This window comes from Bombina bombina, chromosome 9, assembly GCF_027579735.1.
Source record: "Bombina bombina isolate aBomBom1 chromosome 9, aBomBom1.pri, whole genome shotgun sequence".
Classification (NCBI taxonomy): Eukaryota; Metazoa; Chordata; class Amphibia; order Anura; family Bombinatoridae; genus Bombina; species Bombina bombina.
The window spans coordinates 199,830,902-199,850,242 of record NC_069507.1 but is presented as its reverse complement, the minus strand read 5'-3'; the positions used below and the strand labels follow the sequence as shown (position 1 = coordinate 199,850,242).

General features: G+C 35.8%; 1 protein-coding gene across 1 annotated transcript in view; it reads right to left on the bottom strand.

The window, feature by feature from the left end:
• Positions 1-19,341, bottom strand: part of MMS19 (MMS19 homolog, cytosolic iron-sulfur assembly component) — a gene marked incomplete in the record, with an annotated part of 198,225 nt that overhangs the window by 157,099 nt on the left and 21,785 nt on the right. The window contains 2 exon segments of the mRNA XM_053692573.1: positions 15,614-15,700; positions 15,805-15,866. Of these exon segments, the coding sequence (XP_053548548.1) occupies positions 15,614-15,700; positions 15,805-15,866 (149 nt within the window).

Here is a 19,341-nt window from a genome sequence, read left to right as displayed (position 1 = left end):
AAGGAATTGGAATAATTGTGCTTTATACAAAAAAATCATAACCACCACAAAAAAGGGTGGGCCTCATGGACTCTTGTTAATATGAAAGAAATGAATTTATCAGGTAAGTTCTTACATAAATTATGTTTTCTTTCATGTAATTAACAAGAGTCCATGAGCTAGTGACGTATGGGATAATGACTACCCAAGATGTGGATCTTTCCACACAAGAGTCACTAGAGAGGGAGGGATAAAATAAAGACAGCCAATTCCTGCTGAAAATAATCCACACCCAAAATAAAGTTTAACAAAAAACATAAGCAGAAGATTCAAACTGAAACCGCTGCCTGAAGAACTTTTCTACCAAAAACTGCTTCAGAAGAAGAAAATACATCAAAATGGTAGAATTTAGTAAAAGTATGCAAAGAGGACCAAGTTGCTGCTTTGCAGATCTGGTCAACCGAAGCTTCATTCCTAAACGCCCAGGAAGTAGATACTGACCCAGTAGAATGAGCTGTAATTCTCTGAGGCGGAATTTTACCCGACTCAACATAGGCAAGATGAATTAAAGATTTCAACCAAGATGCCAAAGAAATGGCAGAAGCTTTCTGGCCTTTCCTAGAACCGGAAAAGATAACAAATAGACTGGAAGTCTTACGGAAAGATTTCGTAGCTTCAACATAATATTTCAAAGCTCTAACAACATCCAAAGAATGCAACGATTTCTCCTTAGAATTCTTAGGATTAGGACATAATGAAGGAACCACAATTTCTCTACTAATGTTGTTGGAATTCACAACTTTAGGTAAAAATTCAAAAGAAGTTCGCAACACCGCCTTATCCTGATGAAAAATCAGAAAAGGAGACTCACAAGAAAGAGCAGATAATTCAGAAACTCTTCTAGCAGAAGAGATGGCCAAAAGGAACAAAACTTTCCAAGAAAGTAATTTAATGTCCAATGAATGCATAGGTTCAAACGGAGGAGCTTGAAGAGCTCCCAGAACCAAATTCAAACTCCAAGGAGGAGAAATTGACTTAATGACAGGTTTTATACGAACCAAAGCTTGTACAAAACAATGAATATCAGGAAGAATAGCAATCTTTCTGTGAAAAAGAACAGAAAGAGCGGAGATTTGTCCTTTCAAAGAACTTGCGGACAAACCCTTATCTAAACCATCCTGAAGAAACTGTAAAATTCTCGGTATTCTAAAAGAATGCCAAGAAAAATGATGAGAAAGACACCAAGAAATATAAGTCTTCCAGACTCTATAATATATCTCTCGAGATACAGATTTACGAGCCTGTAACATAGTATTAATCACGGAGTCAGAGAAACCTCTTTGACCAAGAATCAAGCGTTCAATCTCCATACCTTTAAATTTAAGGATTTCAGATCCGGATGGAAAAAAGGACCTTGTGACAGAAGGTCTGGTCTTAACGGAAGAGTCCATGGTTGGCAAGATGCCATCCGGACAAGATCCGCATACCAAAACCTGTGAGGCCATGCCGGAGCTATTAGCAGAACAAACGAGCATTCCCTCAGAATCTTGGAGATTACTCTTGGAAGAAGAACTAGAGGCGGAAAGATATAGGCAGGATGATACTTCCAAGGAAGTGATAATGCATCCACTGCCTCCGCCTGAGGATCCCTGGATCTGGACAGGTACCTGGGAAGTTTCTTGTTTAGATGAGAGGCCATCAGATCTATCTCTGGGAGCCCCCACATTTGAACAATCTGAAGAAATACCTCTGGGTGAAGAGACCATTCGCCCGGATGCAACGTTTGGCGACTGAGATAATCCGCTTCCCAATTGTCTACACCTGGGATATGAACCGCAGAGATTAGACAGGAGCTGGATTCCGCCCAAACCAAAATTCGAGATACTTCTTTCATAGCCAGAGGACTGTGAGTCCCTCCTTGATGATTGATGTATGCCACAGTTGTGACATTGTCTGTCTGAAAACAAATGAACGATTCTCTCTTCAGAAGAGGCCAAAACTGAAGAGCTCTGAAAACTGCACGGAGTTCCAAGATATTGATCGGTAATCTCACCTCCTGAGATTCCCAAACTCCTTGTGCCGTCAGAGATCCCCACACAGCTCCCCAACCTGTGAGACTTGCATCTGTTGAAATTACAGTCCAGGTCGGAAGAACAAAAGAAGCCCCCTGAATTAAACGAAGGTGATCTGTCCACCACGTTAGAGAGTGTCGAACAATCGGTTTTAAAGATATTAATTGATATATCTTCGTGTAATCCCTGCACCATTGGTTCAGCATACAGAGCTGAAGAGGTCGCATGTGAAAACGAGCAAAGGGGATCGCGTCCGATGCAGCAGTCATAAGACCTAGAATTTCCATGCATAAGGCTACCGAAGGGAATGATTGAGACTGAAGGTTTCGACAAGCTGAAATCAATTTTAGACGTCTCTTGTCTGTTAAAGACAGAGTCATGGACACTGAATCTATCTGGAAACCCAGAAAGGTTACCCTTGTTTGAGGAATCAAAGAACTTTTTGGTAAATTGATCCTCCAACCATGATCTTGAAGAAACAACACAAGTCGATTCGTATGAGACTCTGCTAAATGTAAAGACTGAGCAAGTACCAAGATATCGTCCAAATAAGGAAATACCACAATACCCTGTTCTCTGATTACAGACAGAAGGGCACCGAGAATCTTTGTGAAAATTCTTGGAGCTGTAGCAAGGCCAAACGGTAGAGCCACAAATTGGTAATGCTTGTCTAGAAAAGAGAATCTCAGGAACTGATAATGATCTGGATGAATCGGAATATGCAGATATGCATCCTGTAAATCTATTGTGGACATATAATTCCCTTGCTGAACAAAAGGCAATATAGTCCTTACAGTTACCATCTTGAACGTTGGTATCCTTACAAAACGATTCAATAATTTTAGATCCAGAACTGGTCTGAAGGAATTCTCCTTCTTCAGTACAATGAAGAGATTTGAATAAAACCCCATCCCCTGTTCCGGAACTGGAACTGGCATAATTACTCCAGCCAACTCTAGATCTGAAACACAATTCAGAAATGCTTGAGCTTTCACTGGATTTACTGGGACATGGGAAAGAAAAAATCTCTTTGCAGGAGGTCTCATCTTGAAACCAATTCTGTACCCTTCTGAAACAATGTTCTGAATCCAAAGATTGTGAACAGAATTGATCCAAATTTCTTTGAAAAAACGTAACCTGCCCCCTACCAGCTGAACTGGAATGAGGGCCGTACCTTCATGTGAACTTAGAAGCAGGCTTTGCCTTTCTAGCAGGCTTGGATTTATTCCAGACTGGAGAAGGTTTCCAAACTGAAACTGCTCCTGAGGACGAAGGATCAGGCTTTTGTTCTTTGTTGAAACGAAAGGAACGAAAACGATTGTTAGCCCTGTTTTTACCTTTAGACTTTTTATCCTGTGGTAAAAAAGTTCCTTTCCCACCAGTAACAGTTGAAATAATAGAATCCAACTGAGAACCAAATAATTTGTTTCCCTGGAAAGAAATGGAAAGTAGAGTTGATTTAGAAGCCATATCAGCATTCCAGGTCTTAAGCCATAAAGCTCTTCTGGCTAAGATAGCCAGAGACATAAACCTAACATCAACTCTAATAATATCAAAAATGGCATCACAGATGAAATTATTAGCATGCTGGAGAAGAATAATAATATCATGAGAATCACGATTTGTTACTTGTTGCGCTAGAGTTTCCAACCAAAAAGTTGAAGCTGCAGCAACATCAGCCAATGATATAGCAGGTCTAAGAAGATTACCTGAACATAGATAAGCTTTTCTTAGAAAAGATTCAATTTTTCTATCTAAAGGATCCTTAAACGAGGTACCATCTGACGTAGGAATGGTAGTACGTTTAGCAAGGGTAGAAATAGCCCCATCAACTTTAGGGATTTAGTCCCAAAATTCTAACCTGTCAGGCGGAACAGGATATAATTGCTTAAAACGTTTAGAAGGAGTAAATGAATTACCCAATTTATCCCATTCCTTGGAAATTACTGCAGAAATAGCATTAGGAACAGGAAAGACTTCTGGAATAACCGCAGGAGCTTTAAAAACCTTATCCAAACGTATAGAATTAGTATCAAGAGGACTAGAATCCTCTATTTCTAAAGCAATTAGTACTTCTTTAAGTAAAGAGCGAATAAATTCCATCTTAAATAAATATGAAGATTTATCAGCATCAATCTCTGAGATAGAATCCTCTGAACCAGAAGAGTCCAAAGAATCAGAATGATGGTGTTCATTTAAAAATTCATCTGTAGAGAGAGAAGATTTAAAAGACTTTTTACGTTTACTAGAAGGAGAAATAACAGACAAAGCCTTCTTTATGGATTCAGAAACAAAATCTCTTATGTTATCAGGAACATTCTGCACCTTAGATGTTGAGGGAACTGCAACAGGCAATGGTACATCACTAAAGGAAATATTATCTGCTTTAACAAGTTTGTCATGACAATTATTACAAACAACAGCTGGAGGAATAGCTACCAAAAGTTTACAGCAGATACACTTAGCTTTGGTAGATCCAGCAGGCAGTGGTTTTCCTGTAGTATCTTCTGGCTCAGATGCAACGTGAGACATCTTGCAATATGTAAGAGAAAAAACAACATATAAAGCAAAATAGATCAAATTCCTTATAAGACAGTTTCAGGAATGGGAAAAAATGCCAAACATCAAGCTTCTAGCAACCAGAAGCAAATGAAAAATGAGACTGAAATAATGTGGAGACAAAAGCGACGCCCATATTTTTTAGCGCCAAATAAGACGCCCACATTATTTGGCGCCTAAATGCTTTTGGCGCCAAAAATGACGCCACATCCGGAACGCCGACATTTTTGGCGCAAAATAACGTCAAAAAATGACGCAACTTCCGGCGACACGTATGACGCCGGAAACGGAAAAGAATTTTTGCGCCAAAAAAGTCCGCGCCAAGAATGACGCAATAAAATGAAGCATTTTCAGCCCCCGCGAGCCTAACAGCCCACAGGGAAAAAAGTCAAATTTTTGAGGTAAGAAAAAATATGATAATTCAATGCATAATCCCAAATATGAAACTGACTGTCTGGAAATAAGGAAAGTTGAACATTCTGAGTCAAGGCAAATAAATGTTTGAATACATATATTTAGAACTTTATAAATAAAGTGCCCAACCATAGCTTAGAGTGTCACAGAAAATAAGACTTACTTACCCCAGGACACTCATCTACATGTTTGTAGAAAGCCAAACCAGTACTGAAACGAGAATCAGTAGAGGAAATGGTAAATATAAGAGTATATCGTCGATCTGAAAAGGGAGGTAAGAGATGAATCTCTACGACCGATAACAGAGAACCTTATGAAATAGACCCCGTAGAAGGAGATCACTGCATTCAATAGGCAATACTCTCTTCACATCCCTCTGACATTCACTGCACGCTGAGAGGAAAACCGGGCTCCAACTTGCTGCGGAGCGCATATCAACGTAGAATCTAGCACAAACTTACTTCACCACCTCCCTTGGAGGCAAAGTTTGTAAAAACTGATTTGTGGGTGTGGTGAGGGGTGTATTTATAGGCATTTTAAGGTTTGGGAAACTTTGCCCCTCCTGGTAGGAATGTATATCCCATACGTCACTAGCTCATGGACTCTTGTTAATTACATGAAAGAAATACAGATATTGATACATTGGTACCTCAATACCCTATTTGTCCAATTTTCCACCATGTCCCAAAAATCCACAAGGATGTGCAAAGTCCCCCGGGTAGGCCTATTGTGGCTGGCATAGGTTCACTTTTCGAGCCTATGGCAGAATGGATAGATACGATTTTACAGCCGCTAGCAGTGTCACAGTTGTCATACCTTAGGGACTCCTCTCATCTCTTGCCGACTCTTGACAATATCACCTGGAAACCTGGTTTCTCTTGGGTGACAATGGACATTGTCTCATTATATACATCTATCCCCCAATCATTAGGCATACAAGCTGTTGCTTTTTTTCTTAAAAAAGAATCACAATATCCCATTGAACACATTGAATATATTTGTAGTGTCCTGAATTTTTTATTGTCACAATTATTTTCTATTCCATGAGGAATTTTTCCTCCAAATCTGTGGCACCGCCATGGGCGCTAAATTTGCGCCCTCATTCGCAAATATATATGTTGCATGGTGGGAATTGACCTATATGTATACTCCAATGAATCCATGGCAGAGTAAGATTGAGTTACTAGTTCGCTACATAGATGACCTGCTTTTGATAGTGAGATACCCTGTAGCTGACTCAGAATTTAATGATTTTTTGTCATTTTGTAATCATAATGAGTTGGGACTCTCATTTACGGGGGCTTTCAGTGAGAAGCAGGTCAACTATTTAGATCTTAAAGGGACACTCAAGTCAAAATTAAACTTTCATTATTCAGATAGATCATGCAGTTTTAAACAACTTTCCAATGTACTTCCATTAACAAAATGTGCAGTCTTTTTATATTTAAACTTTTTGAGTCACCAGCTCCTACTGAGCATGTGCAAGAATAAGCGTGTATGCATTTGTGATTGGCTGATGGCTGTCACATGGTACTTGTATGCATTTGTGATTGGCTGATGGCTGTCACATGGTACAGGGGGAGTGGAAATAGACATAACTTTTAAAATTGACAGAAAAAAATCTACTACTCATTTAAAGTTTAAACTAAGTGCTATTGCATTGTCTTGTTATCTTGTATTTGTTGATTATGCAAATCTACTGTGTTGACTGTTTCTTTAACATCAGCATTGAGAATATGCAAATTACAACTAAAACATACCGCAAACCCACAGCGGGTAATACAATTTTACATGTTTCTTCACATCACCCTTATCAAGTCTATCCCGAAGTCTCAATTTCTCTGTGTAAGAAGAAACACCAAGAGTGATCGCATTTATGATCAACAAGCAAGTGAACTCAGGGATAGACTTGTGAAACGTGGGTATAAACATAATCTTCTTGAATCCTGCCAAGCAAAAATAAGAGAAAACAAAACAGCATCCAGAAACAAGAGGACACAAAATAATAATAATTTTGCAGATTCAGTAGTTTTTTCAACAGAATACAGCCAACAATATGATGAAATTGTAGGGATTTTAAAGAAGCATCTACATATTTTAAAGGCAGATGAGACTCTTTATCCCTATACTAGCCATTGTAAATTCGTTCCAAAGAAATCCAGGACCCTGTCACAAATTGTATCGCCTAGTCAGATTACACGTAGCTCTCACAAAAACAGAGGAACATGGCTTAAAAAATTGGGCACATTTAAATGTGGACATACAATTTGTTACACATGCCCCAATGTTAGAACAGGACATCAATTTTGTAGTCAAGTTACAAGTGACATCTATGACATAAGAGTTTACGCAAATTGTGGTTCACAGTTTGTGGTCTATCTTTTGACATACGATCTTTGTAATTGTCAATATGTGGGCAAAACGACCAGAATGCTCAGGACCAGATACAGTGAACATGTCAGAGATGTCAAAATCTACAATAAAGATTCTGTAATCACTTCAATAATTTCCATCTAACTCATATAGCCAGTCTCTCAGTACAAATTATAGATATGGCTGTAGTGCCAATCAGAGGAGGGAATAGGGCCAACATTTTAGAGAAGAAGGAACTTTAAATTAAAGACCCTTGTTCCCCAAGGCATGAATAGAGAGTGTGATATAGATTATTTTATTGACAATTAATGTATTTGGTTTAAATTCTCATCTCTATTCATGTCTTGATCAAAACAAAATATATGTTTTTCCTGTTATTTAGATTCTATCACCATCTATACAGTACTATATAGGAACATATAACATATCTGGTCTTATTTAGTTTAGTTTGTTTTTTTTCTTGAAAATTGTTTTCTGTATCTTTTCAGTATTTTTTCTGAAACTTATGAGTATGTGGACTTGTATAACAATGTCTAACAAAAATTTCTCAAAGTTTACAATTTATAATTTATGTATTTGCTCTCTATCTAAAACATCTATTATAATGTATGAAATGCCTGTAAATTTGTGCACTGTTTGTTCTCATCTATTTAATTATTTATCTTGCCTTTTTGGATTCTACCCTTGTATCTAATTATCATAGAAGTCTGTTTTTAACGTTTTTTCTTTTTTATGACTGTGAGGCAAGGAAATAGTTAAATGTATGACTCTCACTGCATAAATAGATGAGGTTTCTCACAGAGTCCCTCATCTATGAGTAACCTGCTTTGTTTTTACTGCCATGTCTGATATGATCTTTTTAACGTTGTTAAATAAATTTTCACGTTTTATCCTTAGTTTAGGATTGATAGTCTGCAGTATTTTTTCTATCTACTTACTTTTGGCATACTGATCCCCTGCTATCTGGCTACGGCTCTCCGTGCAAGTAGTTACTTTGTTTTTGGGAATTTTTTCCATCCCGCTTTGCTCAGCGGTTTGGTATTTGGACCGACTTCCGGTTTCTTGGTGACTGGCTGGCTGCGTTTACCGCTTGTCTTCCTAAACTCTGACATACTTGTGCTAATGGAAAAAAGGTTTGTAGGCTTCACTTTATTTTGTAATATTTATGGGATATATGAAAAAATCTTAAAGTAAACCATAGTGTGTCTGCCTGTCTGCCTCTCTTCTAGAAGACACAGAAAACAGTGACCTAGTTATTTTACTCAAGATATTTTAAGGATACACTCAAAAAAACTATAACTTATGCAAGTTCTCCTGAGCCACAAGCAATCCAATAGGATCTGTAAAAAGTGTGCGAGTGTATATAAAACACATAAGCTAGCAGTGGTGCTTAGATGGAGATCTATGGGTTAAGATGGCAGCATTTAAATGAAAGTCAACAATAAACTTTCATGATTCAGATAGAGCGTATGATTCTAAACAACTTTGCAATTTACTTCTATTATATAACTTGCTTTGTTTTCTTGGTATCCTCTGGTGAAAAAGCATACCTAGGTACAAAAGCAGCAAGGCACTACTGGGAGTTAGCTGCACATTTAAACCTCTTGGCTCACCCAATGCGCAGCTAGCTCCCAGTAGTGCATTGCTGTGTCTTCAAAAAAGGATACCAAGAGAATGAAGCAAATTTGATAATAGAAGTAATTTGGAAAGTTGTTTAAAATTGTTGTAGAAAACGTTTGGGTTTCATGTCCCTTTCTTTTAACATTAACATGTATTGTAAACCATGTGTTTGGCTAAAGCCCTTACTGGAAAAACTTCCCTGTTGAAAGACAACTGAAATTAAATGGGAAACAGGTCTCTAGATAAACATGCCACCTCGGTGCTGGTCCTTGTTGTAGGGAATCAAAACGAGAAGGTGGGTGACAGCATAAGAAATATTTATTTTATCTTATAAAGACAACAAAAAGAGTGATGTTTCGGGAGCCAATCCCTTAGTCATGCTATCAGCGATTGGCCCCTGAAACGTCGCTATTTTTGTTGTCTTTATAAGATAAATATTTATTATGCTGTCACCCACTTTCTCGTTTTGATTTACTGTTTTTGGGCTTCAGGGGCCCTGGGTTGACGTGCATACATCCAGAGTGCTGGATCACCTGTATGCTATACCTTGTTGTAGGGGGACAGTAAGTATAGTACATTCGGATCCTTCGTTAGGATTTATTCTTGTGAACGTTTAACACACTAAAATCTGTGCTAATCCAGATCATAATGTGTTGAACTTTCACAAAAATAAATCTGGCTCAGAAAAATGTTGAAGGCAGCCGCATTCTTCTGCATTCGTATACAAAGGATCCGAATGTCAGACATCTAGTTTCTACCTTTTTGTTCACCGAAAATTTCACCATCTTGATTTTTCAAGACGAGAACAGCATAAAAGTGGCTAATCTTAGAGATATTATTTTGGCAGGTCGGATATAGTAGTGCACGTGGATGAAGCAGCCAAAGCACAAGAAAAAAATACTTAAAAATAAGAAAACATCTCTCTCATGGAAATCTCTAGGTTACAATTTCAGTATCACTATGAAGAAAATGCCAACTGCACTGAAGACTGACCTATATTTAGATAAGTGTAGTTTGTTGTTTTGTTTTAAGGAAATCTAAAATCAATACTTCCATGATTGATTTAGAGCATAGAAGTATAAACAACTTTCCAATTTACGTCCATTATCAAAATGTGTACAATCCTTTTATATGCACACAATAATGCCACAGTTCCTACTAAGCATGTGCAAGAGTTCACAGAATAAACCCATATACATTTTGTATTGGATAATGGTTGTCACATGATGCAGTGAGAAGGAAAATGGAACTTTGAAATTTGGCAGAAGAAAAAAATATATTCATTTAAAATTCAAACCAGGTGCTTTTGCATTGTCTTTATTGTGCATTTATTGTTTATGCCATTCTACGATGTTTAGTGGTCCTTTAAGTCAAAAACAATATCAGTTTTTATATCCTTTATAAACTGTATATTTTCGGAATGACTTGAATTCATTTTTACTGGCCTGATTATTTTTTAGTATTTAAAATATACTTTGCACTAGAATTACAGTTCAAATCATGTGACCTATCTATAGCACCCCTGACAAAATAAATTAGACAACTGTTAACTCTTTCACGTCGTTGGGGCATTACATGCTGTCCTAACTGGGCTTTAGCGCCATTAAGATGGCATGGAACGTCCTAGTCATTTGGCTGTCCTGAAGCCATAGCCATTTTGTAAATGGGTTCGTGGGCTGGAGGGCGTGCCTAGCATCATAGGGACTCCCCCATGACCCAATCCCATCATTGAAATCATGGATTGCTTGATTTAAATTTTTGTTTACAGTTCTGATTTAGACAAATAAGTCCCCTCTGAAAATGTTAAAGAGCCATGTGACCTATCCATAACACCCCTAACAAAACTGTTAAAGAGCCAGGCATTTTTTTACAATTTAATGTGCCAATTTATAAATACTGTATTGTGTAATGGGATGTTTGCACTCAGAATCCACCAACAGCAACACTTATTATGCATTCAGGTGCAATGAGCAAAATAATTCTGCACTTTTTTTGGATCTGGTTTGCAGATGGATCTGCGTATCTCCTCTCCCGGGCAGGTATGTTTTGGTTAAATTCACTCAAAATGAATCCAGCTGAGAATGTCCATCACTTCTTGGTTACGTTTTTGTCTACTCTCTGTCTGCACAGATGAAATTTTCTTTCAAAGCACAGATAATTATAGTTACAATTTTGACTGCAACAGCAGATGTTTCTAAAAAGGATTTTATCTTAAGAACTGTCAATCAGTGATTACAACAACTCTGCAAAAAGCACATATTTACTTTCTAAAACCCATTAAACATTATCTGGTATAAGTGTGGATCTTTATCTTAAATCCATTCATTGATCTTTGGGCGAGGCGAGGCTGAAATATATAGCAAGTCTTCTAGAAGGAATTGGTTCCAGAGAGACTTTGGTCTTATATTTAGCCACTGTTTTTATAAGTAATATCACACATGGAACCTATTAAAAACAAAAAAATTAGAGAGATAGTCAACTGATAGAATGTGCCCCCAAAGTAATATAAAACAGCATCCTTTTACTACTGCTATATACTGCCATCCATCAGCTGACCACAGGCTAAATGAAACAAGGCTAATGCTACCTCCCAGGCCACGTGTAGAAAAACCACAACTCCGAACATGCTGCGGCTAAGATGAATCCTGCACAGAACAGAAAGGGTGGTGTGTGGAGAGGAAACAGCAGCAAGCCACGAGAGAAAGAAATTGTCAGAAACAGGCAGATTTTAAATGTAAGACAAGTACCTAATAACAAATATGGAAAGGGGACTTTGTTTTACAAGAAAATACCCTCTAATGTCAAATGGGACCTTTTTTATTTAACTAAATACCCACTAACAACAATGTAAAGGGAGCCTTACTTTGTGGGGAGAAAAAAAGAAATAAAACAAAATAAAACTACCGACACCAATGCAAAGTAGTCTTCATTTGTATAATATTTTGAAACAATCCAGACACATTTAACATTTGCCAGGGTTCTCACAATTTAGCAAAAACCAGGACTGATTTTATACCTTCATTAATTACAAGACTCATAAGAATATTGGCTAATTAGCTTCCAATGACATTTTCACTAAATGAATCTATTGAGTCACAAATAATATGAGGGAGATGTCTCAGAAATGTCTGAGTAACATGTCCCTTTAACCCCTTCACGCCATTAGGACGTCTCATTCTGTCTTAATCATTTTCTTCAATATATGAATCCTAACATAAAATAGATTATTTAGATATACATCTTGACATTGGGCCGAATCACAAAATAATCACATCCATATATAGAAAGCCTCTGGCGAAAAATACTATTTTACATGCAGATTCTTGCCATATTCCACATGTCAAAAAGGTATCCCTAAGGGCCAGTACCTCAGAATACGTAGAAATTGCTCTAACATTGCAATATATTTCAAACAAGCAAGAGAGCTTACTGAGAGACTGACACTTAGGGGCTACAATAAGAAATCGCTTCTACAAATGGAACAAATAGTTTCCAAAATTGATAGAGCTACACTGTTCACTAAAAGACCAAAATTCATGATGATAATATTCTCTTTATAACAAAATATAGTCAACAATACACAGAGATATGTAATATTTTATAACATTTACCCATTTTTAACATGGACGAAACACTAAAGTCAATAACTAATACAAATAAGATCAAATATATTTCAAGAAGAGCTCAAACATTGGGAGATATTACTAGAACAGACCTTTCAGAAAAAAATAAACCTTTAACCAAATGGTTAAATCCAACAAATGGATTTTTCAAATGTGGCCACAGTCCGTGTAAACGTTGTTTTTTTACTCATAAGAATAAAACATTTAAGTCAACAGTTACGGGCAAAATATATGATATTAGGAGTACAATAGATTGTACTACACAATTTGTAATATATTTGATTACGTGTCAATGCTGCTTCCATCAGTATATTGGGATTACTACTGGATCTCTGAAACAAAGAATTAGACAGCATCTTCTATCATTAGCTTATAAGGAAGCTAAAACCCCTGTAACCAAAAATTTTAGACAACATGGATTGGGCACCAAATATTTCTCTTTTATAGGTATAGATAGTATACCCAAAACTGCAAGAGGAGGTAATAGAACAAATTTATTATTAAAAAAAAGAAGCCTTTTGGATTATTGAACTTAATACTAGGGCACCAGAGGGCATTAATAAGAGACTGGATGTAGATTTATTTGTAAGATAAAGTATAACACTAATTCTAGGTTTGCCTTTACACATAAACACATATCATCTAGGTCCCTCCCTATATATCCCTTACATATATTCTAAAAGACAACAAAATAATAGTAAAAATGAATAGTTCTAACATTATAGCTTTACATGTCTCCTCTTCATAGGCTAATAGCTATGCCTGAATGTTTTATATTCCCCTTCTTGTGGTACTTAATATATTAATACAAGATACCATATCCCAATAATCTATCCTATATATTGATATGGATAATTTTGTAACTCCAGAACCTCTAAACCCACATTTTTGTGCTATTAAGAATAAAAAATAAATAAATTATTGTGGGTTTTCTTCAGGGTTTTTCTGATTAGGCCATAAACTTTGTCCTTTCCCATGATCATATAGATTGAACCTCTTTATGTAAAATATATATATATATATATATATATATATATATATATATATATATATATATATATATATATATATATATATATATATATATATTTTACGCTGTGTAGTATATATATATATATATATATATATATATATTACGCTGTGTAGTATATATATATATATATATATATATATATATATACACACACATATACATACATATATATATATATATATATATATATATATATACATATATATATATATATATATATATACACATTCTTTGTATATATGTATATTGTCTTATTACCGCTTGATCCAATTCTTGCATATTAATATATCTAAAATTCATCCTTCTATATATACTTTTGTGTTTTATTTATTATATTTTATAACTTTTTGTGAATTTATATGCCTTTATGTGTTCATTAAGTGCTTCTGGCTCTAATGTTTACGCTTGTTGATATGAATATTAGTATCAATAATATTGATGAATTTCCCATTATAAATATATGTACTTTAAGGGCAAACATATAGCCAATATCACTTTAAATTTCTATATATTATGTGGGTCTCATATGAAGTTAATTTTACTTATTTATTGCTATATATATTTCTTTAAATTTCTTTCATTCATATTAAGCACAAATTGCTTTGTATTTTATTATATTCAACACATTTTTATTGTTATTTTTATTTCTTTCTTGTTTTTACTTCCTATTTGTATTTTATGAATTCCTAGTTGTTTAGAATATTTCTTGCAAGGGACAGTTTACTCAAAAATTTTCTCCCCTTTAATTTGTTCCCAATGATCCACTTTACCTGCTGGAGTGTATTACATTGTTTACAAGTAGCTCCTTTACCCTTATATTGGCATTTGAAATTGTTAATTTAGCATGTGGTATCCCCACCTATTCTGAAAGTTTGTGGCCGTGCGTACCAGCTATAGATAAGCTTTGTAAACACAGCCAGCAGAAGAAATTACACTCCCAGTCGGATATAGCAGAGATAAGGTAATACAATGTTGATTTTCCATTGTTCTCTCAAAGTACTGGTGATTGTTTTAAGGACAGATATAAGATAAAGAAGCAGGTATATGTACACAATGTGATACAGTAATGAGATCTGATTATACCTACAAGCTCAACCCATTTTATTAGGTTGTGGCTTCAAAACACAAAATCAGAGCTTTAATATACACAAATAAGCCTTAAAAAGCTAATTTTCATACATTTTTTACTCTGCAGTTGGTAAAAAAAGCAATTGTAAACACATTAAGGGAAAAACTATTTTACAGTATACTCTCCCTTTAAAGCGTTAACAATGCATTAAGATCATGCTCAAATCTGTCTCCCATTCCCTCTCCACCACTGATACTAATTGTTATGTGTGTTATATACCATTACACAAATCAGTTAATTGTGGATGAGAAGGCAAGACCTTTTTCTGCATTCCTATTGGTTGTACACAGCAAATAAATGTTTGTACCTGTTGTGAGTTAATCACCTCTGATGAAGCGCAGGTACACCTGCGCGAAACATGTCAGGTGTTTATATGTCTGCTATGTCCCTCTGATTGACAACAAATAAACCCTACTTGATTACTAGCACTGAGTAATGTCTGAGTAACATGTCCCTTTAACCCATTCACGCCATTAGGACGTCTCATTCTGTCTTAACAGCGTTGGACTTTAACGCTGAAGAATGGCATGGCACGTCCTACCTTATAAGACATCCCGCAGCCTCCCCGTTTTGAGAAACTCAAGATCAGACTGGGGGCGTGCCTAGCAAACATGGGCAGTCACCCATGATCCGATCCCAGCCTTGAAATCACGTGATCGCATAGACGATCATGTGATTTAATTTTTACAACAAGTTTTTACATCAGAATTTTGTTCCAATGTTAAACACTTGCGCTGGGCATGAAAGGGTTAATAGATTGCAAAAGGCACCGATGCTTGAAATAAATACAGATTAAACAAGGAAAGTATACCTCAGCAAACCGTGGTGTAGATGCCAGAACCGCCCTCAGCCCCAATATTAAGTCCTCTCTGGTTATGCCGTGTGGATCACTAGGCGGCTATAACAAGCAGCAGTAAAAAAAAAACAAAAAAAACAAGCAGCAGTAATTAGGATTTATAAAGATAAAAAATGAACAAATAAAAGGCATAACCAGCTTCTTACCGGAGTGAAGTCTATGGGGAAGTAGCATGATGTCACTTCAAATAATTCCTCAACAAATGGTCCTTAATTAAAACAAAAACAAAAAATTAACGCTCCATGACATTTAGGAGAAAAACCTACATATTTTTCTACAAACACAATATCTAATAACCATCGAGAACACAATCAACAATCATAACATGTAAAGAGGTGTTCAATAACTTATGTAGAGGGCTGTCGGATAATAAATTAAACAAACTATTGCACCATCTCAAAATTGATTTATACAGTGAAGGACACACCAGGGCAGTGATGGTGAACCTTAGCACTCCACATGTTTCAGAACTATGATGCTTAAATGGATAGCAAACCCAATTTTTTCTTTCATGATTCAGATAGAAAATTGCTTAAAAATGTATGCTCTAATTTATTCCTATTATCAATTTTTCTTTGTTCTCTTGCCATCTTTAATTGAAGCGGGCCCATTTTTGGTTCAGCACGGCTGGATAACACTATCCAGGGTGCTGAACCAAAAATGGGCCGGCTTCTAAGCTTACATTCTTGCTTTTCAAATAAAGATAGCAAGTGAACAAAAAAATTAATAGGAGTAAATTAGAAAGTTGCTTAAAATTCCTTGCTCTATCTGAATAAAAAAAGGGGTGTATTGTCCCTTTAAATGGACAGTCTACACCAGAATTTTTATTGTTTTAAAAGATAGATAATCCCTTTATTACCCATTCTCCAGTTTTGCATAACCAACAGTTATATTTATATACTTTTTACCTCTGTGATTATCTTTAGGGTTGCACCGATACCATTTTTTTAAGACTGAGTACAAGTACCGATACTTTTTTTTAAAATACTCGCCGATACCAATTACCGATACTTTTTTAAGTCATGTGACCGTGTCCCAAGCACAATACCGACTAATGAGTTAAGATAGCTTCTTTATAATTATGAAGAACTGTAACTCAAAAGACATTATGAAATAATAAAACAGTTTTATTTGCTTGTTGTCACAAAGTTGTAAAAACTCGTAGAAATTTCACAGAACATGTTTATAAATAAAAATATTACATTAAAATATATTCATAATAACAACAATAAATAACAAATGTAATATCACAACCAACCAAAAGTGCAATACAGTAAAAAATATACCAGTGCACTGTTTAAACATGGGGAACACTATGGGCTAGCTTACATTTGACTGGTAAGCTTTACCAATGCTCTCATTGCATGTCCAACTCCATTAAAGTCTATTGAGTTGGAAATGTGAACAGAGCATTGGTAAAGCTTATATATCAAATGTAATCTAAATCTAGTCCTATTATTGTAAGATGTGTGTTCATAGGAATTAACTTAATTTTTCCTATGAATACTCTTCCTGCAATTATAATCATTTTTCAAACGTTAGTGGCAAGTTCTTTTTAAGGAACAGAAGCATCTCTGTATGTTCAGCTATACGTCCGTTTCTGCTATCAGTAATGTCGTTTGATGCTAAGCTGAACAGTCTTTCACTTTCAGCACTACTGCATGGGGCAAAAAGATAATTTTGGGCCATTTTAGCCAGAGCTGGAAAGCTCGGTTTATTATCTGCCCAGTACTTCAGGGGTTTGTCTGAACGAGGTACAGTGATCTCTCTTACAATAATACAATACAACAGCAATTTGTATTGGCCGAACAGAAGTGAACCATTTTTAGTTGAGTCTCCACTACAGCTTAAAATTAAATGGGAACTTGCAGTTTGAAAAAACTCCACAAGATATCGTATGGGTAGGAAGTGGAGGTATCGGTATAAGTATCGGTGCATTTGCATGAGTACAAGTACTCGTGCAAATACTTGGTATCGGCATTGATACCGATATTAGTATCGGTATCGGTGCAACCCTAATTATCTTGTATCAAAGCCTCTGCAAACTGCCCCTTTTTTTCAGTTCTTTTGACAGACTTGCAGTTTAGCTAATCAGCCAATCTGGCTCCCAGATAACACTGTGCTCATGCACGTGAAGTTATCTATATGAAACACATGAACTAACACCCTCTAGTGGTGAAAAACTGTTAAAATGCATTCTGAAAAGAGGTGGCCTTCAAGGTCTAAGACATTAGCATATGAACCTCCTAGGTTAAGCTTTCAACTAAGAAAACCAAGAGAACAAAGCAAAATTGGTGATAAAAGTAAATTGGAAAATTGTTAAAAATTACATGCCCTATCTGAATCATGAAAGTTTATTTTTGACTAGACTGTCCCTTTAAGCACTCTGAAGTCCAGTTGAGCATTATGGGAAATGTGGCTATGAAACATCTGGAGTGCTTAGGTTCGCAAACACTGTGCTAGGGAAAGGCAGGACACTTAAGCACAAAAGACATCACAAAAGTGGTTTCATGGAATAATCTCCAAGTTTTCTTCCTGGCGCTGTGGTTTTTTGTTTTTTAAACGCGTCACAGGAATGTTCTTTAATGACAATGTGATTGAAGAACAACCCTGTTTTAACAAATTATCATATACTGTCCCTTTTAACACTAGAACTGCAGTCAGTGGAATCAATTGATAGTACATACTGTATATACACATTATATATATATATATATATATATATATATATATATATATATATATATATATATATATATATATATATATATATATATATATACACACACACACACACACATACACACATATATACACATATATATATACATATACACACACACAACAGAAATGCATAATCAGTAAGGGTAATAAAAGACGATCCAATAGCAAGTACTTTACATTTTAAATGAGCAGATTGTTTTCTGACAAATTTCAAAACTGACTTTAAATTGTCCAGCCCCTTCTATCAAATGACAACCATCAGCCAATAACAGACTCATATGTATACAGTAAACACTTGAATATGCTCAGTAGGACCTGGTGCCTCAGAAAGTGTGCAGATAAAGAGACTGTGCACAATTTGATAATAGTAGTAAATAGGAATGTCTCTTAAAACTGCATGCTCTCTGAATCACAAAAGTTTAAATTTTGACTTTAGTGTCCCTTTCCCAAAACAAAACATGTTGTGATCTGTGATGTAATAAGAAATGCAGCATATCTGCAGAAAGAACGGGACACGTGCAGGAATTGTTGTTCTCTTCATACAGCTCTGTGCTCTGGCTGCGCTGTGTAAGTTTTCCTTACCACTGTGCAGACAGAGAGAACAGAACTACAAAGCTACAGTGCATTGATTGCAGACGGGCTCTCAGGTAATTTTTTACCCCATCCTCTAGCAGTTCCTGGTCACCAAAGCTGTGATTGTGAGCAATGCACCTTTTTTTATTGCGAACATGTTTACCTTATAATAATGTGATGTTAGACCAAGAGAAAAGCAAACACATTTATTCAAGAGACAGTTTAGAAACTTAATAGAAAAAAAATCTATTTTTTTCCTGCAGCCAATTTGCAATGCAATTTTCAACTGCTGTAATATATTAAAAGCTTTAAAATTTGAATTTAAATTTCAAAATAACCTGCAAAAAAATGTTTCACTAAAAAAGAAATCTCATCGCTGGAAAAAA